The 25707-nt window shown below is 37.2% G+C and overlaps 2 protein-coding genes across 3 annotated transcripts in view; one reads left to right on the forward strand and one right to left on the reverse strand.

Moving 5' to 3' along the window:
* The window catches only part of LOC127428118 (palmitoleoyl-protein carboxylesterase notum1a-like), a 69702-nt gene extending 45845 nt beyond the window's left edge, over positions 1–23857 (forward strand). The window contains exons 5-11 of the mRNA XM_051676213.1: positions 12649–12707; positions 13465–13570; positions 20135–20326; positions 20397–20494; positions 20595–20742; positions 20860–20907; positions 23232–23857. Of these exons, the coding sequence (XP_051532173.1) occupies positions 12649–12707; positions 13465–13570; positions 20135–20326; positions 20397–20494; positions 20595–20742; positions 20860–20907; positions 23232–23559 (979 nt within the window). The 3' untranslated portion in view covers positions 23560–23857. The remainder of the gene's footprint in view (positions 1–12648; positions 12708–13464; positions 13571–20134; positions 20327–20396; positions 20495–20594; positions 20743–20859; positions 20908–23231) is intronic.
* A 136-nt stretch (positions 23858–23993) lies between these two features.
* tmc6b (transmembrane channel-like 6b) overlaps positions 23994–25707 on the reverse strand; it is a 35501-nt gene continuing 33787 nt past the window's right edge. For both annotated transcript variants that reach the window (XM_051676200.1, XM_051676201.1), the window contains exon 21: positions 23994–24842. In XM_051676200.1, coding sequence (XP_051532160.1) covers positions 24825–24842 — 18 coding nt within the window. In that variant the 3' untranslated portion in view covers positions 23994–24824. The remainder of the gene's footprint in view (positions 24843–25707) is intronic.

The following is a 25707-nucleotide window of genomic DNA, read 5'->3' on the forward strand; positions in this document are numbered from 1 at the left end:
TATGAAGTTCAGCAGTGATTGAGTAGTATAGTGGTGTAGAATTTCAGCAGTGATTGAATAGTTGAGCAGTGATTGAGTAGTTTAGTGATGAAGTTCAGCAGTGATTGAGTAGTATAGTGATGAAGTTCAGCAGTGTTTGAGTAGTATAGTGATGAAGTTCAGCAGTAATTGAGTAGTATAGTGATGAAGAAGTTCAGCAGTGATTGAGTAGTGAAGTGATGAAGTTCAGCAGTGATTGAGTAGAAGAGTGATGTAGAATTTCAGCAGTGATTGATTATTATAGTGATGAAGAAGTTCAGTAGTGATTGAGTAGTATAGTGATGAAGTCAGCAGTGATTGAGTAGTGTAGTGATGAAGTTCATCAGTGATTGAGTAGTATAGTGATGAAGTTCAGCAGTGATTGAGTAGTATAGTGATGAAGTTTATCAGTGATTGAGTAGTATAGTGATGTATAAGTTCAGCAGTGATTGAGTATTATAGTGATGAAGAAGTTCATTAGTGATTGAGTAGTATAGTGATGAAGAAGTTCAGCAGTAATTGAGTAGTATAGTGATGAAGTTCATCAGTGATTGAGTAGTATAGTGATGTATAAGTTCAGCAGTGATTGAGTATTATAGTGATGAAGAAGTTCATTAGTGATTGAGTAGTATAGTGATGAAGAAGTTCAGCAGTGATTGAGTAGTATAGTGAAGACGTTTAGCAGTGATTGAGTAGTATAGTGATGATGAAGTTCAGCAGTGATTGAGTAGTATAGTGATGATGAAGTTCAGTAGTGATTGAGTAGTATAGTGATGAAGAAGTTCAGCAGTGATTGAGTAGTATAGTGATGATGAAGTTCAGTAGTGATTGAGTAGTATAGTGATGAAGAAGTTCAGCAGTGATTGAGTAGTATACTGATGTAGAAGTTCAGCAGTGGTTGAGTAGTATAGTGATGATGAAGTTCAGCAGTGATTGAGTAGTATAGTGATGATGAAGTTCAGCAGATATTGAGTAGTATAGTGATGAAGAAGTGATTGAGTAGTAGAGTGATGAAGAAGTTCAGCAGTAATTAAGTTGTATAGTTATGAAGTTCAGCAGTGATTGAGTAGTATAGTGATGTTGAAGTTCAGCAGATATTGAGTAGTATAGTGATGAAGAAGTGATTGAGTAGTATAGTGATGAAGAAGTTCAGCAGTAATTAAGTTGTATAGTTATGAAGTTCAGCAGTGTTTGAGTAGTATAATGGTGTAGAATTTCAGCAGTGATTGAATAGTTGAGCAGTGATTGAGTAGTGTAGTGATGAAGAAGTTCAGCAGTGATTGAGTAGTATAGTGATGAAGTTCAGCAGTGATTGAGTAGTTTGGTGATGAAGACATTCAGCAGTGATTATTATAGTGATGAAGAAGTTCAGCAGTGATTGAGTAGTATAGTGATGTAAACGTTCAGCAGTGATTGTGTAATGTAGTGATGAAGTTAGGCAGTGGTTGAATAATATAGTGATTTAGATGTTCAGAAGTGATTTAGTAGTATGGTGATGAAGTTCAGCAGTGATTGAGTAGTATAGTGATGAAGAAATTCAGCAGAGATTGAGTAGTATAATCGATGAAGATGTTCAGCAGAGATTGAGTAGTATAGTGTTGATGAAGTTCAGCAGTGATTGACTAGTATAGTGATGATGAAATTCAGCAGTGATTGAGTAGTATAGTGATGAAGTATCAGCAGTGACTGAGTAGTATAGTGATGAAGTTCAGCAGTGATTGAGTATTATAGTGATGTAGAAGTTCAGCAGTGATTGAGTATTATAGTGATGAAAAAGTTCAGCAGATATTGACTAGTATAGTGTTGAAGAAGTGATTGAGTAGTATAGTGATGAAGTTCAGCTGTGATTGAGTAGTGAAGCGATGAAGAAATTCAGCAGTGATTGAGTAGTATAGTGAGGATGAAGTTCAGCAGTGATTGATTATTATAGTGATGAAGAAGTTCAGTAGTTATTGAGTAGTATAGTGATGAGGTTCAGCACTGATTGAGTAGTATAGTGATGAAGAATTTCAGTAGTGATTGAGTAGTATAGTGATGAAGAATTTCAGCAGTGATTGAGTAGTATAGTGGTGTAGAAGTTCAGCAGTAAGTGTGTAATATAGTGATGAAGAAGTTCAGCAATGATTGAGTAGTATAGTGATGTAGAAGTTCAGCAGTGATTGAGTAGTATAGTGATGTAGAAGTTCAGCAGTGATTGAGTAGTATAGTGATGATGACGTTCAGCAGTTATTGAGTAGTATAGTGATGAAGTTCAGCAGTGATTGAGTAGTATATTGATGAAGACATTCAGCATTGATTATTATAGTGATGAAGCAGTTCAGCAGTGATTGAGTAGTGTAGTGATGATAAAGTTCAGCAGTGATTGAGTAGTGTAGTGATAATGAAGTTCAGCATTGATTGAGTAGTGTAGTGATGATGAAGTTCAGCAGTGATTGAGTAGTATTGTGATGTAGAAGTTCAGCAATGATTGAATAGTTGAGCAGTGATTGAGTAGTTTAGTGATGAAGTTCAGCAGTGATTGTGTAGTATAGTGATGAAGTTCAGCAGTGTTTGAGTAGTATAGTGATGAAGTTCAGCAGTAATTCAGTAGTGTAGTGATGATGAAGTTCAGCAGTGTTTGAGTAGTATAGTGATGAAGAAGTTCAGCAGTGATTGAGTAGTGTAGTGATGAAGAATTTCAGCAGTGATTGAGTAGTATAGTGAAGATGAAGTTCAGCAGTGATTGAGTAGTATACTGATGTAGAAGTTCAGCAGTGATTGAGTAGTATAGTGATGATGAAGTTCAGCAGTGATTCAGTAGTATAGTGATGATGAAGTTCAGCAGATATTGAGTAGTATAGTGATGAAGAAGTGATTGAGTAGTATAGTGATGAAGAAGTTCAGCAGTAATTAAGTTGTATAGTTATGAAGTTCAGCAGTGATTGAGTAGTATAGTGGTGTAGAATTTCAGCAGTGATTGAATAGTTGAGCAGTGATTGAGTAGTGTAGTGATGAAGAAGTTCAGCAGTGATTGAGTAGTATAGTGAAGTTTAGCAGTGATTGAGTAGTATAGTGATGTAGAAGTTCAGCAGTGATTGAGCAGTATAGTGATGATGAAGTTCAGTAGTGATTGAGTAGTATAGTGATGAAGAAGTTCAGCAGATATTGAGTAGTATAGTGAAGAAGTTTAGCAGTGATTGAGTATTATAGTGATGAAGACATTCAGCATTGATTATTATAGTGATGAAGAAGTTCAGCAGTGATTGAGTAGAATAGTGAGGCAGAATTTAAGCAGTGATTGAGTAGTATAGTGCTGATGAAGTTCAGCAGTTATTGAGTAATATAGTGATGTAGATGTTCAGCAGTGATTGAGTAGTATAGTGATGAAGAAGAACAGTAGTGATTGAGTAGTATAGTGATGTAAACGTTCAGCAGTGATTGTGTAATGTAGTGATGAAGTTAGGCAGTGATTGAGTAATATAGTGATTTAGATGTTCAGAAGTGATTTAGTAGTATGGTTATGAAGTTCAGCAGTGATTGAGTAGTATAGTGGTGTAGAATTTCAGCAGTGATTGAATAGTTGAGCAGTGATTGAGTAGTTTAGTGATGAAGTTCAGCAGTGATTGAGTAGTATAGTGATGAAGTTCAGCAGTGTTTGAGTAGTATAGTGATGAAGTTCAGCAGTAATTGAGTAGTATAGTGATGAAGAAGTTCAGCAGTGATTGAGTAGTGAAGTGATGAAGTTCAGCAGTGATTGAGTAGTAGAGTGATGTAGAATTTCAGCAGTGATTGAGTAGTATAGTGATGATGAATTTCAGCAGTGATTGATTATTATAGTGATGAAGAAGTTCAGTAGTGATTGAGTAGTATAGTGATGAAGTCAGCAGTGATTGAGTAGTGTAGTGATGAAGTTCATCAGTGATTGAGTAGTATAGTGATGAAGTTCATCAGTGATTGAGTAGTATAGTGATGTATAAGTTCAGCAGTGATTGAGTATTATAGTGATGAAGAAGTTCATTAGTGATTGAGTAGTATAGTGATGAAGTTCAGCAGTGATTGAGTAGTATAGTGAAGACGTTTAGCAGTGATTGAGTAGTATAGTGATGATGAAGTTCAGCAGTGATTGAGTAGTATAGTGATGAAGAAGTTCAGCAGTGATTGAGTAGTGTAGTGATGATGAAGTTCAGCAATGATTGATTATTATATTGATGAAGATGTTCAGTAGTGATTGAGTAGTATAGTGATGAAGAAGTTCAGCAGTGATTGAGTAGTATACTGATGTAGAAGTTCAGCAGTGATTGAGTATTATAGTGATGATGAAGTTCAGCAGTGATTGAGTAGTATAGTGATGATGAAGTTCAGCAGATATTGAGTAGTATAGTGATGAAGAAGTGATTGAGTAGTATAGTGATGAAGAAGTTCAGCAGTAATTAAGTTGTATAGTTATGAAGTTCAGCAGTGATTGAGTAGTTTAGTGATGTTGAAGTTCAGCAGATATTGAGTAGTATAGTGATGAAGAAGTGATTGAGTAGTATAGTGATGAAGAAGTTCAGCAGTAATTAAGTTGTATAGTTATGAAGTTCAGCAGTGTTTGAGTAGTATAATGGTGTAGAATTTCAGCAGTGATTGAATAGTTGAGCAGTGATTGAGTAGTGTAGTGATGAAGAAGTTCAGCAGTGATTGAGTAGTATAGTGATGAAGTTCAGCAGTGATTGAGTAGTTTGGTGATGAAGACATTCAGCAGTGATTATTATAGTGATGAAGAAGTTCAGCAGTGATTGAGTAGTATAGTGATGTAAACGTTCAGCAGTGATTGTGTAATGTAGTGATGAAGTTAGGCAGTGATTGAATAATATAGTGATTTAGATGTTCAGAAGTGATTTAGTAGTATGGTGATGAAGTTCAGCAGTGATTGAGTAGTATAGTGATGAAGAAATTCAGCAGAGATTGAGTAGTAAATCGATGAAGATGTTCAGCAGAGATTGAGTAGTATAGTGTTGATGAAGTTCAGCAGTGATTGACTAGTATAGTGATGATGAAATTCAGCAGTGATTGAGTAGTATAGTGATGAATACAGCAGTGACTGAGTAGTATAGTGATGAAGTTCAGCAGTGATTGAGTATTATAGTGATGTAGAAGATCAGCAGTGATTGAGTAGTGAGGTGATGAAGAAGTTTAGCAGTGATTGAGTATTATAGTGATGAAAAAGTTCAGCAGATATTGACTAGTATAGTGCTGAAGAAGTGATTGAGTAGTATAGTGATGAAGTTCAGCTGTGATTGAGTAGTGAAGCGATGAAGAAATTCAGCAGTGATTGAGTAGTGTAGTGATGATGAAGTTCAGCAATGATTGATTATTATATTGATGAAGATGTTCAGTAGTGATTGAGTAGTATAGTGATGAAGAAGTTCAGCAGTGATTGAGTAGTATACTGATGTAGAAGTTCAGCAGTGATTGAGTATTATAGTGATGATGAAGTTCAGCAGTGATTGAATAGTATAGTGATGATGAAGTTCAGCAGATATTGAGTAGTATAGTGATGAAGAAGTGATTGAGTAGTATAGTGATGAAGAAGTTCAGCAGTAATTAAGTTGTATAGTTATGAAGTTCAGCAGTGATTGAGTAGTATAGTGATGTTGAAGTTCAGCAGATATTGAGTAGTATAGTGATGAAGAAGTGATTGAGTAGTATAGTGATGAAGAAGTTCAGCAGTAATTAAGTTGTATAGTTATGAAGTTCAGCAGTGTTTGAGTAGTATAATGGTGTAGAATTTCAGCAGTGATTGAATAGTTGAGCAGTGATTGAGTAGTGTAGTGATGAAGAAGTTCAGCAGTGATTGAGTAGTATAGTGATGAAGTTCAGCAGTGATTGAGTAGTTTGGTGATGAAGACATTCAGCAGTGATTATTATAGTGATGAAGAAGTTCAGCAGTGATTGAGTAGTATAGTGATGTAAACGTTCAGCAGTGATTGTGTAATGTAGTGATGAAGTTAGGCAGTGATTGAATAATATAGTGATTTAGATGTTCAGAAGTGATTTAGTAGTATGGTGATGAAGTTCAGCAGTGATTGAGTAGTATAGTGATGAAGAAATTCAGCAGAGATTGAGTAGTAAATCGATGAAGATGTTCAGCAGAGATTGAGTAGTATAGTGTTGATGAAGTTCAGCAGTGATTGACTAGTATAGTGATGATGAAATTCAGCAGTGATTGAGTAGTATAGTGATGAATACAGCAGTGACTGAGTAGTATAGTGATGAAGTTTAGCAGTGATTGAGTATTATAGTGATGTAGAAGATCAGCAGTGATTGAGTAGTGAGGTGATGAAGAAGTTTAGCAGTGATTGAGTATTATAGTGATGAAAAAGTTCAGCAGATATTGACTAGTATAGTGTTGAAGAAGTGATTGAGTAGTATAGTGATGAAGTTCAGCTGTGATTGAGTAGTGAAGCGATGAAGAAATTCAGCAGTGATTGAGTAGTATAGTGAGGATGAAGTTCAGCAGTGATTGATTATTATAGTGATGAAGAAGTTCAGTAGTTATTGAGTAGTATAGTGATGAGGTTCAGCACTGATTGAGTAGTATAGTGATGAAGAATTTCAGTAGTGATTGAGTAGTATAGTGATGAAGAATTTCAGCAGTGATTGAGTAGTATAGTGGTGTAGAAGTTCAGCAGTAAGTGTGTAATATAGTGATGAAGAAGTTCAGCAATGATTGAGTAGTATAGTGATGTAGAAGTTCAGCAGTGATTGAGTAGTATAGTGATGTAGAAGTTCAGCAGTGATTGAGTAGTATAGTGATGAAGAAGTTCAGCAATGATTGAGTAGTATAGTGAAGAAGTTTAGCAGTGATTGAGTAGTATAGTGATGATGACGTTCAGCAGTTATTGAGTAGTATAGTGATGAAGTTCAGCAGTGATTGAGTAGTATATTGATGAAGACATTCAGCATTGATTATTATAGTGATGAAGCAGTTCAGCAGTGATTGAGTAGTGTAGTGATGATAAAGTTCAGCAGTGATTGAGTAGTGTAGTGATAATGAAGTTCAGCATTGATTGAGTAGTGTAGTGATGATGAAGTTCAGCAGTGATTGAGTAGTATAGTCATGATGACGTTCAGCAGTGATTTAGTATTGAAGTGATGAAGTTTAGCAGTGATTGAGTATTATAGTGATGAATTCAGCAGTGATTGAGTATTATAGTGATGTAGAAGTTCAGCAGTGATTGAGTAGTATAGTGATGAATTCAGCAGTGATTGAGTAGTGTAGTGATGATGAAGTTCAGCAGTGATTGAGTAGTGTAGTGATAATGAAGTTCAGCAGTGATTGAGTAGTGTAGTGATGATGAAGTTCAGAAGTGATTGAGTAGTGTAGTCATAATGATGTTCAGCAGTGATTGAGTAGTATAGTGATGAAGAAGTTCAGCAGTGATTGAGTAGTGTAGTGATAATGAAGTTCAGCAGTGATTGAGTAGTTTAGTGATGATGAAATTCAGCAGTGATTGAGTAGTGTAGTCATAATGAAGTTCAGCAGTGATTGAGTAGTATAGTGATGAAGTTCAGCAGTGATTGAGTAGTATAGTGTTGAAGTTCAGCAGTGATTGAGTATTGTAGTGATGATGAAGTTCAGCAGTGATTGAGTAGTATAGTGATGTAGAAGTTCAGCAGTGATTGAGTAGTATAGTGTTGAAGTTCAGCAGTGATTGAGTAGTATAGTGATGAAGACATTCAGCATTGATTATTATAGTGATGAAGAAGTTCAGCAGTGATTGAGTAGTGTAGTGATAATGAAGTTCAGCAGTGATTGAGTAGTTTAGTGATGATGAAATTCAGCAGTGATTGAGTAGTGTAGTCATAATGAAGTTCAGCAGTGATTGAGTAGTATAGTGATGAAGTTCAGCAGTGATTGAGTAGTGTAGTGATGATGAAGTTCAGCAGTGATTGAGTAGTATAGTGATGTTATAGTTCAGCAGTGATTGAGTAGTATAGTGATGAAGACATTCAGCATTGATTATTATAGTGATGAAGAAGTTCAGCAGTGATTGAGTAGTATAGTCATGATGACCTTCAGTAGTGATTTAGTATTGAAGTGATGAAGTTTAGCAGTGATTGAGTATTATAGTGATGAATTCAGCAGTGATTGAGTATTATAGTGATGTAGAAGTTCAGCAGTGATTGAGTAGTATAGTGATGAATTCAGCAGTGATTGAGTAGTATAGTGATGAATTCAGCAGTGATTGAGTATTATAGTGATGTAGAAGTTCAGCAGTGATTGAGTAGTATAGTCATGATGACGTTCAGCAGTGACTGAGTAGTATAGTTATGAAGAAGTTCAGCAGTGATCGAGTAGTATAGTGTTGAATTTCAGCAGTGATTGAGTAGAATAGTGATGTAGAAGTTCAGCAGTGATTGAGTAGTATAGTGATGTAGAAGTTCAGCAGTGATTGAGTAGTATAGTGTTGAAGTTCAGCAGTGATTGAGTAGTATAGTGATGTTATAGTTCAGCAGTGATTGAGTAGTATAGTGATGAAGACATTCAGCATTGATTATTATAGTGATGAAGAAGTTCAGCAGTGATTGAGTAGTATAGTCATGATGACGTTCAGCAGTGATTTAGTATTGAAGTGATGAAGTTTAGCAGTGATTGAGTATTATAGTGATGAATTCAGCAGTGATTGAGTATTATAGTGATGTAGAAGTTCAGCAGTGATTGAGTAGTATAGTGATGAATTCAGCAGTGATTGAGTAGTATAGTGATGAATTCAGCAGTGATTGAGTATTATAGTGATGTAGAAGTTCAGCAGTGATTGAGTAGTATAGTCATGATGACGTTCAGCAGTGATTGAGTAGTATAGTTATGAAGAAGTTCAGCAGTGATCAAGTAGTATAGTGTTGAATTTCAGCAGTGATTGAGTAGAATAGTGATGTAGAAGTTCAGCAGTGATTGAGTAGTATAGTGATGTAGAAGTTCAGCAGTGATTGAGTAGTATAGTGTTGAAGTTCAGCAGTGATTGAGTAGTATAGTGCTGAAGACATTCAGCATTGATTATTATAGTGATGAAGAAGTTCAGCAGTGATTGAGTAGTATAGTCATGATGAAGTTCAGCAGTGATTGAGTAGTATAGTGATGATGAAATTCTGCAGTGATTGAGTAGTGAAGTGTTGAAGAAGTTCAGCAGTGATTGAGTATTATAGTGATAAATTCAGCAGTGATTGAGTATTATAGTGATGTAGAAGTTCAGCAGTTATTGAGTAGTATAGTGTTGAAGAAGTGATTGAGTAGTATAGTGATGATGAAGTTCAGCAGTGATTGAGTAGTATAGTGATGATGAAGTTCAGCAGTGATTGAGTAGTGAAGCGATGAAGAAGTTCAGCAGTGATTGAGTAGTATAGTGATGAAGTTCAGCAGTGATTGAGTATTATAGTTATGTAGAAGTTCAGCAGTGATTGAGTAGTATAGTGATCAATTCAGCAGTGACTGATTGGTATAGTGATGAAGTTCAGCAGTGACTGAGTAGTATAGTGATGTAGAAGTTCAGCAGTGATTGAGTAGTATAGTGATGATGAAGTTCAGCAGTGATTGAGTAGTATAGTGATTAAGTTCAGCAGTGATTGAGTAGTGTAGTGATGTTGAAGTTCAGCAGTGATTGAGTAGTATAGTTATGAAGAAGTTCAGCAGTGATCGAGTAGTATAGTTGTTGAAGTTCAGCAGTGATTGAGTATTATAGTGATGAAGAAGTTCAGTTTTGATTGAGTAGTATAGTGATGAAGTTTAGCAGTGATTGAGTAGTATAGTGATGATGACGTTCAGCAGTTATTGAGTAGTATAGTGAAGACATTCAGCATTGATTATTATAGTGATGAAGAATTTCAGCAGTGATTGAGTAGTATAGTGATGAAGTTCAGCAGTGATTGAGTAGTATAGTGATGAAGAAGTTCAGCAGTGATTGAGTAGTGTAGTGATAATGAAGTTCAGCAGTGATTGAGTAGTTTAGTGATGATGAAATTCAGCAGTGATTGAGTAGTGTAGTCATAATGAAGTTCAGCAGTGATTGAGTAGTATAGTGATGAAGAAGTTCAGCAGTGATTGAGTAGTATAGTGATGAAGAAGTTCAGCACTGATTGAGTAGTATAGTGAAGAAGTTCAGCAGTGATTGAGTAGTATAGTGATGAAGACATTCAGCATTGATTATTATAGTGATGAAGAAGTTCAGCAGTGATTGAGTAGTATAGTGATGTAGAAGTTCAGCAGTGATTGAGTAGTATAGTGATGAAGTTCAGCAATGATTGAGTAGTATAGTGATGAAGAAGTTCAGCTGTGATTGAGTAGTATAGTGATGAAGAAGTTCAGCTGTGATTGAGTAGTATAGTGATGTAGAAGTTCAGCAGTGATTGAGTAGTATAGTGATGAAGTTCAGCAGTGATTGAGTAGTATAGTGATGTTGAAGTTCAGCAGTGATTCAGTAGTATAGTGTTGTTGAAGTTTAGCAGTGTTTGAGGTGTATAGTGATGATGAAGTTCAGCAGTGATTGAGTAGTATAGTGATGAAGTTCAGCAGTGATTGAGTAGTATAGTGGTGTAGAAGTTCAGCAGAGATTGAGTAGTATAGTGGTGTAGAAGTTTGGCAGTGAGATCCTTTCACTGCATGTTGAGAGTAAAAGTTTGGTTTGGCTCGTTCTGTGTAATGTGTCCAAAGACGATATACACACAATCCATTTGTCATTGAATTATGTCTCTTTTAATATCCTTTCTGTTCTTTATTGTCAGTTGTTGATCAATAACAACAAAAGTAAAAACATTTAATTCTAATCACGCATAGCACAGATGAGATAAAGTAATTTGAGTCCCTCTCGTTAAAATGCGCTCATCTGCACACTCTCTTTACAGAACTGCCGGTTTTCTTAAAGACACAGGTCTGGTTTTAGCACGTGTTTAAAATATCAATTTAAATACCTGTAAATAGTACTCATTTTGCAATTAAAAAACAAACATGTAACAAAATATAATATAAGCAATATAATATCAGATTTATTGACGGAATATATTGATTTTTTCATTTTGTAAAAGCCAAAATGTGGGGTGCCTAGGTAGCTCAGCGAGTATTATGCTGACTACCATCCCTCGAGTCACGAGTTTGAATCCAGGGTGTGCTGAGTGACTCCAGCCAGGTCTCCTAAGCAACCAAATTGTCCCGGTTTCTAGGGAGGGTAGAGTCACATGGGGTAACCTCCTCTTTGTCTCATTTAGTGGTTCTCGCTCTCAATGGGGTGTGTGGTAAGTTGTGCATGAATCACGGAGAGTAGCATGAGCCTCCACATGCTGTGAGTCTGCGCGGTGTCATGCACAATGAGCCACGTGATAAGATGTGTGGATTGACTGTCTCAAAAGTGGAGGCAGCTGAAACTTGTCCTCCTCCACCCGGATTGAGGTGAGTAACTGCGCCACCACAAGGACCTACTAAGTAGTGGGAATTGGGCATTCCAAATTGGGAGAAAAAAAAAGGTGACCAAAATAATGGAAAAACTAATAATATATAATTTCATAATGTACCTAGTTTTAAAGTCACCAGTATAATTAACAGCATTATTTGGGAGATATTTTCTTTCATATGTAAGCAAAAGGGACATTATAACTGAAAGATAACCATATGAAACAATATAGAATCGAAATCGGAACAATCGACAGCTTGTGAATCAGAAACAAATCTAATCGGGAAATTTGTATCAATGCCCAACACTAATTGCATCAAAGGGATAGTTCACCCAAAAATGTAAATTCTCTCATCATTTATTACCCTCATGTCATCCCAGATGTGTATGACTTTCTTTCTTCTGTCGAACACAAATGAAGATTTTTAGAATAATATTTCAGCTCTGTAGGTCCATACAATACAAGTGAATGGTGACCAGAACTTTGAAGCCCTATAAAGCACATATAGGCAGCATAAAAGTAATATGACTCCAGTGGTTTAATCCATGTCTTCAGAAGTGATATGATAGGTGTGGGTGAAAACTCAAAACTCAGTTTTCAGTTTCCTAATGTCATCGTTTTCCATAGTTTGCTGTAATGATGTGCGTTGTCGAAACGCACTGTTTTATGTGGAGGAAAGTGCTGTTTTAGTATGGATGAGTCTATGGGCACATCTTTATATTATTTATATTATTTATTTAATAGCCCAGAGACCAGGAACATCACAAGCTGGATTTAATGTAACATTCAAAAGCTATTTAAATATGTTTCAAATAAAATTCATGTGAAAAAGATGTCTGACATTTGGTTGGTAAAAAATATTTTTCATTTCAGACGGAAAATAAAGTGCTCCTGAGCTGGAGTAGCTCAGAAGTGTGTCAGCAATAGAACGGGGTATCCGTCCACTGTCTGCACATTGTGACATTGCAACAGACATTTCCAGTGTAGACAGCTTCATTGATTGTAATGGGAGTGATTCGCTTTTGACACACCACTCGCGTCCAGTGTAGACAGGGTGAAAGACTGTACATTTTTAATGTCTGTATCTGCTAAATATTTATCTGTCAAGTTTTGGGAAGTAGATGAACTCACAACTAAGACATGGTCTCATTGACTATTGTTTGTCCTGAGAGATTGTTATAATGTGTGTTGTCATGGTGACAGTGTTTGCTGGTTGTGTGTTTCTAGGTTTGTACCATACTGTTCCAGTGACGTGTGGAGCGGCTCGACAGCAAAGACAGACCAGAGTAAAATACACACTCAATATCATTTACACTCCTTGGTAATACCATGATACTTAATGATTACCATATTCGGGGCCTGGGTAGCTCAGTGGTAAAAGACACTGGCTACCACCCCTTGAGTTCGCTAGTTCGAATCCCAGGGTGTGCTGAGTGACTCCAGCCAGGTCTCCTAAGCAACCAAATTGGCCTGGTTGCTAGGGAGGGTAGAGTCACTTGGGGTAACCTCCTTCGTGGTCACTATAATGTGGTTAATTCTTGGTGGGGCGCGTGGTGAGTTGAGCGCGGATGCCGTGGTGGATGGCGTGAAGCCTCCACACGCGCTATGTCTCCGTGGCAATGCGCTCAACAAGCCACATGATAAGATGCGAGGGTTGATGGTCTCAGATGCGGAGGCAACTGAGATTCATCCTCCGCCACCCAGATTGAGGCGAATCACTACACGACCACAAGGACTTAAAAAAGCACACTGGGAATTGGGCATTCCAAATTGGGTAAAAAAAAAATAAAATGATTACCATATTCATACACCATGTTATTTACATGGTACTCTAAAAAAAACTTCAAAGAGTACAGTGGTATTACCATGGTACATGTTTTGTTACAGACTTATTAAACTTACCATCTCATTTCTTTGCCAGTGATCTCCCCACCTAGACATTTATGGCCATCATCCTTGTTTGATTGGGCATGCTCAAAAATGCTGCCTAGGTAGGGAGCTCACTAGGTTTTCCTTTTATACTCATCCTGTGTGTGTGTTCAGATGATTACGCGTTCATGGGCTCTTTGATCATTCAGGAGGTTATAAAGGAGCTTTTGACTAAAAAAGGACTCGACAACCCTAAAGTTCTGCTGCTGGCAGGCAGCAGGTGAGTGAGTGAGCATGTGTGTGTGTGTGTGTGTGTCCTTGTTTTTACGATGAAGTGGGTGAGTTCAACCACAAATAAATATTCTATGAAACTAAATACTGATATCATGATTAAATGTCAATTCGGCTTGCCATACAGTAACGGCAATGACGCAAAACTGTTCACCAGCTACTGTGTAATTTGATTAAAGGAAAAGTTCACCCAAAAATAAAAGTCATCATTTACTCACCCTCATGTTGTTCCAAACCGAAATGTGTTTTTCTTCTGTGAAAAAACAAATGCAGATTGTAGGCAAAATTTTAGCATCAGTCACCATTTACTTCCATTGTATGGAGAGTAAAAAAACTGGCAGAACAGTCTGGTTCCGGAAGTAAAAATCCCATTAATTTCTTCCATAGACAAATTGATTTTCAAAGCGAACTTTTAAACCTTTAAAGACAGCCCTGCCTTAAGCTCAGAGGTTGTTTATTGATGGTACGGTATATGCTTCTGTTGAAGACATCCGTCTGTGTTATTTCAACTGCATTGTTTAAAAATCTATAATAGCAGGGGGCCTGGGTAGCTCAGCAAGTATTGACACTGACTACCACCCCTGGAGTCACAAGTTCGAATCCAGGGCATGCTGGGTGACTCTAGTCATGTTGGGGGTAACCTCCTCGTGGTCGCTATAATGTGGTTCTCACTCTAGGTGGGGTGCGTGGTGAGTTGTGCGTGGATGCCGCGGAGAATAGCGTGAAGCCTCCACACGCGCTAGGTCTCTACAGTAACGTGCTCAACAAGCCACGTGATAAGATGCGCGGATTGACGGTCTCAGACGCTGAGGCAAATGAGATTCGTCCTCCGCCACCCGGATTGAGGCAAGTCACTACACCACCACGAGGACTTAGAGCGCATTGGGAATTGGGAATTCCAAATTGGGGAGAAAAAGGGAGAAATATTTTTTTTTTAAATAATCTATAATAGCGGAATTCCTGTTAAACAACTACATTTCCCATGGTCCAGCAGAGAATGCTTCACCAATCAGAAAACCGCGACCAACGGAGCCCGCGAAATAAAACCGGATGCGACCGCCCATTCCCATGACACACTCTGAATGATGCAAACCAGTCGATCTCCCTGCACTCTCAAACTACTTATATATTTGTTTATCGGAATGTTTCACAATAAACGTAAACTATATTGTTTCTATTCTTATAATAAACAACTAAAATCAATAATTTTATATATTCCCATATTTTTTTAATTTTTTTTTTATTACATCATTCGCAGTGATTCATGAGATTGTAGTTTGCACCCTCGTGAAAGACGGTAAGTACATAGACTTGTACCTTTGACTTTTTGCCCAATTTTCAAATAATTTTTTGCCTCAAAACAAAATTTGTGATGTTGTGATTCACCTTGGAGCTGGTTGGTTTGGTTCATGACTTCTTATAACTCTTTTATGGAGGATTTTTTGAAAAGCCTTTGCAAAAAATGAATGGGAAAAAAACCCAGACGCTGAATAAGTGGGTGGGGCACTATTGCACTCTATTGTGTTCCACAGAAAAAAAAGTCATATGGGTTTGGAACAACATAAGGGTGAATAAAAGTTCCTTTAACTGTTCCTTTAATCAAATAACAAAGTACTATAGCTGGTGAACCGTTTCATGTCATAGCCGATACTGTATGGCAAGCCAAATTGACATTTAATCATGATATCAGTATTTAGGTTGACACCTGTAAAAACAAATTCTTGATATCCAAGTTACATCATAACTTGCGAAAATACCTGCAATTGTTGATATAAAAAATGGTAAGAAAAAAAAACAATTACTGATATCTCAGGGCTCCAGACTGCGACTAAAATGGTCGCAAATGCAACCAAAAATAATTGATTGCGACAATAATTTAAAATCTATTCGTCACTGGCGACAGTCGGGTTGTGTGCGTTCATATGCGGTTTCGTCAGATATCAAATTGTGAGTTGAATACATCTTTAGAGCGCGCACCAGTGTGTCTCGCGTCACCTGTTCTGTTGTGATGAGCTCGCTGCACTGCACACAACAACAAACCCAGCACGAGAGAGTCGTGATCAAATGACTCTTTTGAACGGGGTCTTTTTCATGAATCATCCAAAAAGAACTGAGGGTGTTAACTCAGGAGCTCAGGTTAGCAGTTTGAATCAGAGGGCGAATTCCAAACAGCATTTTTGCACCCTTGAGGGGCACTGCGGGAAGGGGACACCACACGAAGGGGTGTTTCAAACGAAAGTAACAACTCAAGCCCTCCACGGATGGCCCTTCCACAAGGCCGTTAGTGAAGGGTACAAGTGATGGCCACTTCGAGGAAGTAATTTGACCGTTTATGATCACGGTACCCTGGGTGGCATGTCCTCGTGATATATTTTAAAGCGAGGTTGTCTATCGGAACAAATTACATGTTAAAAAAAACAGATACTTCTCCACAGTTTACATTCGTCTTCATACATAAGATAGTAGATGGCCATAAGCAGAGAGATACTCCAAAAACAGGGCCCATTTTTTACTGTAGGCGTTTTTATTTATTATTAAGACCTCTCGTGCACCAAATAACCTTCAGTGGGAAATGTTCTTTCATGTATTTTATATACATTTATGTACATATATATTACTATTATTATTATTATTATTATTATTATTAAAACAGCAACTGTAAGAAATTTTTAATAACATACAAAAGGTAATGTTTGGAAAAAAAACTATTAGAAAAGGTATATATATTTGCAAACAATTAACAGCAATAAATAAAGATTCGTGTTGTTAGAACAGCTGTGCTGTGTCGTCATGGTAATGTATCAGGTGAAGATAAAGTGGAAGTGATGTATGTCTTTCATTACTCCCTTCATCAAGGGTGTTCCAAATGGCCATACATGAGACGCGAGTGCCCTGCTCCCTCCAGAGTTCCCACTTCAAGAGCTCAGCCCTTCGGAGGGAGTAGGTTTTAGGGATGCTCACTTCCCTTTGGAATTCACCCAGAGTCACTTTCTCAGTGAATCAGCCGTCAGTGAGCTCACAACTGGGAGCACAGACATTTCAAAATAAGAGTCTTATGTGTATTTGGGGCATCTTTATAATTAAAAGTCCCATATTGTGTACCACTTTATTTTCTTCTGGTAATTATTGATTGGGATTGGATTAGCACAATAAACTGCATCTGGGATTTCATTCAATTTGCACTCTTGTAGTCTCTGTGTCTGGGCCATCCGGTAACAGTAAAGAAAGACTAAGGCAATATTTTAAAACAATTAAAATTGTATATATATATATATATATATATATAAAATATCAACCTTTTGGCACTTAGGACAATTGACTTTTAATTGACAACTATTACACAAGGTGCAAACATTAATTGATGCACAGTAAGACAACACACTACTATATGCATACTATATGTTAATATCTGTAATGTAGATTCTGAAGAGCAGTACTAAATAAAAAAAAATGTATCTGTTATATTTGTATAAATTATGAAAGGGATGTGAACATTGATGAGACAAAAGGGGAATGCAAACTTACGCATCTTCTCAACTATATATACTGTTTATTAAACCTCAGATTAATGGGTTATCAGCTGTCTTCCTTTTCTTCTACTTTCTATCTTGTTTCTGAACATCAATCTAAATTGAGCAATTCTGAGATTTGGCAACTAAAAACAGTCATTTGGCTCCTTAATGTTTCAGTTTAGGAGCCAATGGCTCCTAAGTAATTTCTTTAGTCTGGAGCCCTGTATCTCCTTTTAAAAATGCAATTGCAGATACCTATAATTAATTTTGTTCAGGTCCAAATATTCATATCAGCTATGTATTTCTTAAAAGTAAAAATGATCATTTTTATGATATCAACAATTGAAAACAACTAGTAAAAATGATAATCTTTCTAATCTGACAATTAATTTCAACAAGTTAATTTGAAGATATCTGGAAAGATATCTTCGATATCAATAAACTGAAGAGTAATTAAAGATATCTTAAAAGGCTATTTAATTGTTAAAATCATATTAAAGGTACCTGAAATTAACAGTGAAACAAATGAAAACAAATTACAGATATATATATATATATATATAAAAAATAGCATTTACACTAGTTGAAATTCACTGGTTGATAACATGAATGGACTTTTGCACTAGAAACAATGTAATTATTGATATTAAAAATTATTATGTTTACTTGTCAGAAGTACATTCAGTAGCTGATACATGTATTTGGAATTTTGACTAGTAAGAAATTAACTATTGATATCTGTAATTGTGTTTTAAACAGGAGTGAATGACAGATCATTGTGAAATTCTTCTAGTGAAAATGCAGTTACAGATATCAGTAATTATGTTTTTACTAATTGAAATTTGAAAATCCACCTTTGATATAAAAAATGGGTATTTCCACAAGTAATGACATCATTTTTTATATGAAAGATTAATATTTTTAACAGTGCAAACATACAGTAATTAGTCATATAAAAAAAATTACATTTTCACTTATAGTGGTAATTCCTGATCTCAACATTTAGCATTTTAAAGGAATATTCCAGGTTCAATACAAACATAACTGTGGCATAATATTGATGATCACATAAATTAATGTCGACTCGTCCCTCCTTTTCTTTAATAAAAGCACAAATGTGTGTTCCAGTGAGACACTTACAATGAAAGTCAATGGGGTCAATCTGTAAACATTAAAATACTCACTGTTTCAAAAGTATAGACACAAGACATAAACAATATGTGTGTAAACATGATTTTACTGTCATAAAATCACTTACTAACTGCATCTGTGGAAAGATATAGACAATTTTACAACTTCATAACCATGATGATTTAATGTCAACAAACCATAAAACGACTCTAAAAATGATGATTTAAACAACTTTACAGCTCAAATAATACATGAGTTTTAACATTAGAATTAATGTGCGTTTATAAAATTATAAACTTCACATTTCTGCCTTTAAACACTCCAAAAATTGTCCCCATTGACTTCCCTTGTAAGTGTCTCACTGGAACACACATTTGTGCTTTTTTCGAAAAATGTTTTTGTGGTAATCAGTAGGGGTGTGACGATACATTTAGCTCACGAGAACGAGACGATATTTTAACACTATATACACTACCGGTCAAAAGTTTTTTTCACATTTTAGAATAATAGTAAAGTCATCAAAACTATGGAATAACATAAATGGAATTATGGGAATTATGTTGAGACTAAACAAAATCCAAAATAAATCAAAACTGTGTTATATTTTAGCATCTTCAAAGTAGTCACCCTTTGTCTAGAATTTGCAGACATGTACTCTTGACATTTTCTCAACCAACTTCTTGAGGTATCACCCTGGGATGCTTTTTAAACAGTATTGAAGGAGTTCCCATCTATGTTGGGCACTTATTGGCTGCTTTTCTTTATTATTTGGTCCAAGTCATCCATTTCAAAAACTTACATTTTAGTTTTATAATGAAATAAATTAATATGGTGGCACAATTATATTTTTGTCTACAAAACTAATTTAAAACATTTAAGCATACGCCTTCAGATCAAAAGATTTTTACCCCAAACTTTTGACCGGTAGTGTGTATGACTGAAAAAATAGTATTTTATTCGACTGAAAGTCACAAAATGCAAAACAATGCAGGTGCATATTGAAATGTTTTAACTAATCATCTTGTAATGAATGTCACTTCAGTTCTACTTTGAGTATGAATTATCATATGCAGTAAAAGACAGAACAATATGCAAGCACTGTAAAAGGTTTTGCCACAAACTCATCTGACTGTCTTCTCTCCTGTATGATTTCACATGAGTCTCTTCAGACCTGGTTGATTTTAGTTGACAGCTGCGGTGGTTCTGTAGGTGTCTTTGCATAGTGCTTGTGTTAGCCGCGGTGTACGGCACTATTTTCTTACAGTGCTAACATTTAGGCTGTGTCTCGTTTGGAAGGCTGCGTCCTCAGGAGGTCGCATTTTTCGGCCACATACGTCATCGAAAAAAATGAAAAGAGACAGCCTCAATGACGTATGCGGCCGATAAATGCGACCTCCAGAGGATGCAGCTTTCCAAACGAGACACAGCCTTTGTTCGTGTCTTGTCTCTCACTCTATCGCCATTTATTGTTTACACCGGGTACCTAAAATGCTGCCACACAAACGATTTAAAAGTGGCGGCGGCATCTTCTATGCTAATTTCACCCTCACACTCCATCATGCTGATATCGTGAGACAGCTTTTCACCTCAACGAGAAATATCGTCACGTTTTAATATCGCGTGGCACGAGATCTCGTCACACCCCTAGTAATCAGTATTATGCCACAAATGCTGTGCATTGAGCTTAACTTGTATTGAACCCGGAATATTCCTTTAACTAGGAAAAAGTGAGTTACAGATATCTGTAATTCATATTCTGCATGATTAAATGTCAGTTTGGCTTGCCATATGCTTAGAAAAGATGTGTATTGTAAAAAGCGCTGTACAAATAAAAATTACTTAAGATCTATTGCAATTAAATAGACAAATCAGTGACTGAACTCTATATACAGTATGTGTATGTGTCTCAGTGCTGGCGGTACAGGTGTTCTGTTAAACGTGGATCGTGTGGCAGAGCTGCTGAAGGAGTTGGGTCATGGTTCAGTTCAAGTGCGAGGGCTTGCCGACTCTGGCTGGTTTCTAGATAATCAACAGTACCGAACTACAGACTGTATCGACACGGTGAACTGCGCTCCGACCGACGCCATACAGAGAGGAATCAGGTGAGACACACAGACAGACAGAGAGACAGACAGACAGACATACTGATATTCTGTATTTTGTGGTGATCAGGTTCTGGGGCAGTGTGGTACCAGAACACTGTCGTCGGGAGTTTGAGGGTGAAGAGTGGAACTGTTTCTTCGGTTATAAAGTTCATCCCACACTGAAGAGTGAGTGATGCTGCTGCCTCTAGTGTCTCCAGCAGGAGTTGTTTATGTCATGATTTACATACAGCATCACATTGAGAAGCATCTCTCTGTTCTCTCTCAGGTCCGGTGTTTGTGGTTCAGTGGTTGTTTGATGAAGCTCAACTGACGGTTGATAATATTCATCTGACTGGTCAGACTCTGCAGGAGGGACAGTGGAGATACATCCAGAATCTGGGGAATGAACTCAGGAACACCCTGAAAAACGTCCCGTATGAGTTTCAACACTTGAAAGATCATTTTTTTGCAGCACAATGTTTAGATTCAAATACGAGATGTTTTACACACAAACCAATCACTGATTGGCTATTTCATATTTTTATTGACAGGGCCATGTTCGTGCCGGCCTGTTTGTCCCATGAGATCATCACTAGAAGGTTAGTATGCAGTATGACTTATTTTGTTCTTCATTTGTGTTGTGCAGACTTACATATTCTGTACATTGGTATGTTTGGAGTAGCATACCATTTATTACTCCCATACTAATTACCCAGAGACAGACCCCCCCCACCCCAACCCTACCTGATTGCGCATACAGGAAGGCCTGATAAAAGAGCATTACAGAAATACAGCCTAGATATAACGAGACTGAACAAGGAATTGTGTAGCATGTTCAGAGAGGATGGGTCTTATCTTCCTAATGTTGTAGAATGCAAATCTACATGATCGGGCTGTTTTTGAGATGTGGTCGGTGAAGTTGAGTTGGTTGTCGATGGTTACCCCTAGGTTTCTGACCATTTTGGATGGTGATTATGTAGATGAATCCAGCCAAATGGTGATGTTGTGGCTCACCAGCAGAGTTGGCTGGAAAGACGAAGAGCTCGGTCTGGGCTAGGTTGAGTTGAAGGTGGTGTTCCTTCATCCAGGCTGAGATGTCTGCCAAGCAGGCCGAGATCCGAGCAGTCATCGTGGTGTCATCAGGCTGGAAAGGCAAGTAGAGCTGCGTGTCATTGGTGTAGCAGTGGTAAGAAAACCCAGTGTGCTTGAATGATGGGTCGCAGTGATGTGTAAATGGAGAAGAGAAGTGGATCAAGCACAGAGCCTTGTGGTACCTCATTAAGTAGCTGCTGTGACTTGGACAGCCCCTTCTGTACAGGCTACCTTGAAAGACCTACCTGAGAGACAGGACTTGAACCAGCCAAGCACAATCCCCCAGAGTAGAGAGAGTGGACAGGGGCATCCGATGGTTGATGGTGTCAAAGCCTGCAGATCTATCCAGTAGAATAAGAACAGATGATCTGGATCCTGCTCTCGCCTGTCTCAGTGACTCCATGACAGATAGCATGGCAGTCTTGGTGGAATATCCACTTAAGGTTTTTACCCTTTTTTTTTTTTTTTTTTTTTTTTGTAAATTGGGTTTTGACCACGCAACTTTTTTTTGCTAGCTAGCCGCCAATTTTAAACCATGCATTCATGCCACAAACTGCTGACTTGTGAGCATGGAATAAAAAGAAGAAACATCTTGCTGTGAATAGCTATGCGAGGAGAACACTGAGTGCTGAATTGGATGCTGTTGCTGGACAGTCTGGACTGGTGCCGACAAACCTGACTCAGTTACACCAGTTCTGTCTGGAGGAATGGGTCAAACTTCCAGCAACTTATTGTGAGAAGCTTGTGGAAAGATACCCAAAACATTTGACCCAAGTTAAACAATTTAAAGGCAATGCTACCAAATACTAACAAAGTGTATGTAAACTTCTGACTTCAACTGTAACAGTTTTATTCTTTTCCTGGATTTTTAAAAAGCTTTTGATTTGGTTGAATACAATTTCATTTTTAAATCACTGCAAAAATTTGGTTTTGGTGAATATTTTTGTAAATTGGTAAGACCACATTATTATAACTGTGTAGTTCATTTAAGTTGAAATATGGCACTTCCCCTAGATTTCACGTGGAATATGACTTTGTTGTGTAACAAAGAGTGTAACATTTCTGAAATCTGTAATATTCAAATAAAAGATCAGGTATCATATTTAGGATTAGTTATAAAGAGAAATGAATTAGAAATATGCTTTTTAAATTTCAATCCATTAACTGAGAGTTCACAAAAAAGGCTGGATTTGTGGCTCCAGCGAGATCTCTCTTTAAGACAGAGGGTCTGTCAACGTTAACATATGCTGCTGTCTCTCTCTGAATGTTGACACCATCATTACTAAGAAAATTGATAAAATACTCCTTAACTTTGTATGGAAAAATATAACTCATTTTGTAAAAAACAATCTGTAATGAACACTACTGAGAATGAGGGGTTACAACACCTTCAAGGTAAACTGGATTTGTGTGTTAGGACTTGGGATTCACTTTGGATTAAGGTATTTTTAGAGAACCCTGGCCTGTTGTGAACGTTTAATAAAAAAATAAATAAAAATGAAGTGTCCAATATTCCACAATCCATTTGATGGTTGAAAAAGTGCATCATCTGGGTACTCATAGTAAACTTCTTTTTGTTGCAGTTTCAGTGTTAAACTGCTTGCAGCACTTACACTGCAAAATGACGTAGAATAGTGCAAAAGCGTGCTGTTTGGGATGCAACTAAAGCCCTACTGTTGTGTACTGCATACTTTAAATACTATTTTTAACTAGTAGGCGAGTATACAGTGTTCTCTATAATATGCAGAAGTACTATTTTTCGATTCTGAACGCAGTTGCAGGATGTAAAAAAAAATGATATACCTGAAATGTGTTAAATGTCTTTGTACAGTTATTGGATGGACATCCATGTGAAGGGTACGTCACTTCCGCGAGCACTCCAGTGCTGGGACCGCAGCCTCCAAAACAGCCTCCGTAACCATGGCAACAGCAGCAGCATCGTTCGGACTCCGCCCAGGGGTTGTCCCTCACACTTGATTGACAGCTGTCCGTGGCCCCACTGCAACCCGACATGCCCGACGATCCGAGACCAGCTGACGGGACAGGAAATGAGCGTCGTCCAGTTTCTCGCTCACCTGGGCTTCGATGTGCAGCGGATGGCGCAACAGCAGGGCATGGACCCCAACAAATTATTGGGCATGCTCAGTAACGGAACCTGAGATGGGATAATACAGGAGCCAAAATCTTCATATTTGACACACTTTTAGTTTATATGACGACAGCGGTCCTCTGCTTGTCATATGATTAACTGCAGCCAAATCAAACCGGACATTTCTCCTTTTTTCATCTCTGAATATGATTGACAGGTGGACAAACTCTCTGGTGCCGATAATAAAGAAGCACTTTCTCAGAACAGCATCACTAAGCTGCATAAAAGAACATAAACTGGATATGTGGACCAGGGCTGTAGCAAGGTATTCTGGGTCTCCTGACTGTCTATTGCTCAGGGCTCCATTACTATTAAAAAATACAGTTTAGAATTTGTTGTGGGGCCCCCCTGCACCCCTAGAATCGTTACCACCTTTCACCCTACTAGCTACGGCTCTGATGTGGACACACAAAGCAACAGAGACTCATCAAACAGACACACCTCACATTTATAAGCACATTTTAATGTTTATTCCGTCATGTGACTGGAGAGTATTTACAATGAGATTTTATATTGTGATTTGTATAAAATGCTCATACAGAAAACAAACTTAAGCTACATGTTTTTTTATGTGAATTATATTGGAGTATTTCTGAAATGTATAGTGTACATACCTGTTGTAATGTGCCCTCATAAAATATATATTATCATCATGGCAAAAAAAGTGTTTTTTCTGAATTCATATTGAATGTCCTACTAAGAGAATCAATAAAAAAAAATAAAAAAAAGCTAAGATTAATTAAAAAATGTTTATTTAAAATGGCTTTTTAGAAAATATTATAAATCACAGTATAAAAAAGGGGAAGGTCCAGTGTTTGAGAGCGGGAGAGAAATATCATAGCGAGTGTTAAATCTTTCCACTTTTCACAGTAATGTTAGGTTTCTTAATGACAAATATGACACCATCACCAAAGTAAAGTGTGCATTTCCAAAGATGTGCTCACCAAACAAGCAAGTGTTATACAGTGAAACGTTTTCAAGGGAAAAGCTTCCAATCAACAGTATAATTCTGTATCGAACACAGATTTCTGAGCTGTCAGTACATAATCACAGTACTGTGGCATCTGTTAAATCGTGAACTTTCTTGATTACAGAGTGCTCTACTTGTGCTCGGTCCTTTGAGCTAGAAACACAGATTTCTCTGTTATGTTTGATGTCCTGTCGTGTACGCAGAGGTTTTACTGTAAACTGTTTTGGTTTTTTTCCAGTGTGTTTCCATGGTTACAGGCAACAGGAAGCTGCTCGACTTAGTTGATGAAGAGTGTTGCGGTTGACTTATGAATAGCTTGAGTCCTGGAAGAAGATGACAAATAACAGGGTCAAAATTAACACTCGCAAAGCACCAATACAAATAAAAATTTGTTTCGGTGAGTAAATAAAACTAAAGCTGAAGTGTGCGATTTCTGCGCCACCAAACAAAATTGCAAAACACAGTATAGAACGGTTTAGTTTGTAGCCCACGAACCCAGAAGAGAATTCACCATGGGTTCTCTCGGGATTTTCCTATGGGGCTTTATAACGGGAGTTTTGGATTTATGAGTAAAACAAGATCTGTGGTAAACATTACTTGATGATACATGGACGTTTTGTTTTACAACATATATTACACACTTTCATACCTCAAATGTGAATTCTGAAGCTGTATTGAATTGCATACTTTTTTTAAATAATTCAGTTATCAGGCATATTGTAACCGGGCTTTTTTGTGGCATTGGCGCAGTAAAGGCTTCTTTCTGGCAACTCGACCATGCAGCTCATTTTTGTTCAAGTATCGTCGTATTGTGCTCCATGAAACAACCACACCGTCTTTTTCCAGAGCAGCCTGTATTTCTCCTGAGGTTACCTGTGGGTTTTTCTTTGTATCCTGAACAATTCTTCTGGCAGTTGTGGCTGAAATCTTTCTTGGTCTACCTGACCTTGGCTTGGTATCAAGAGATCCCTGAATTTTCCACTTCTTAATAAGTGATTGAACAGTACTGACTGGCATTTTCAAGGCTTTGGATATCTTTTTATATCCTTTTCCATCTTTATAAAGTTCCATTACCTTGTTACACAGGTCTTTTGACAGTTCTTTTCTGCTCCCCATGGCTCACTATGATTTTATTTAAGCATATGATCACTATCCTTAAATAAAAGATAAATAAATAAAAAAATTTTG

Source organism: Myxocyprinus asiaticus, chromosome 37 (genome assembly GCF_019703515.2).
Source record: "Myxocyprinus asiaticus isolate MX2 ecotype Aquarium Trade chromosome 37, UBuf_Myxa_2, whole genome shotgun sequence".
NCBI lineage: Eukaryota > Metazoa > Chordata > Actinopteri > Cypriniformes > Catostomidae > Myxocyprinus > Myxocyprinus asiaticus.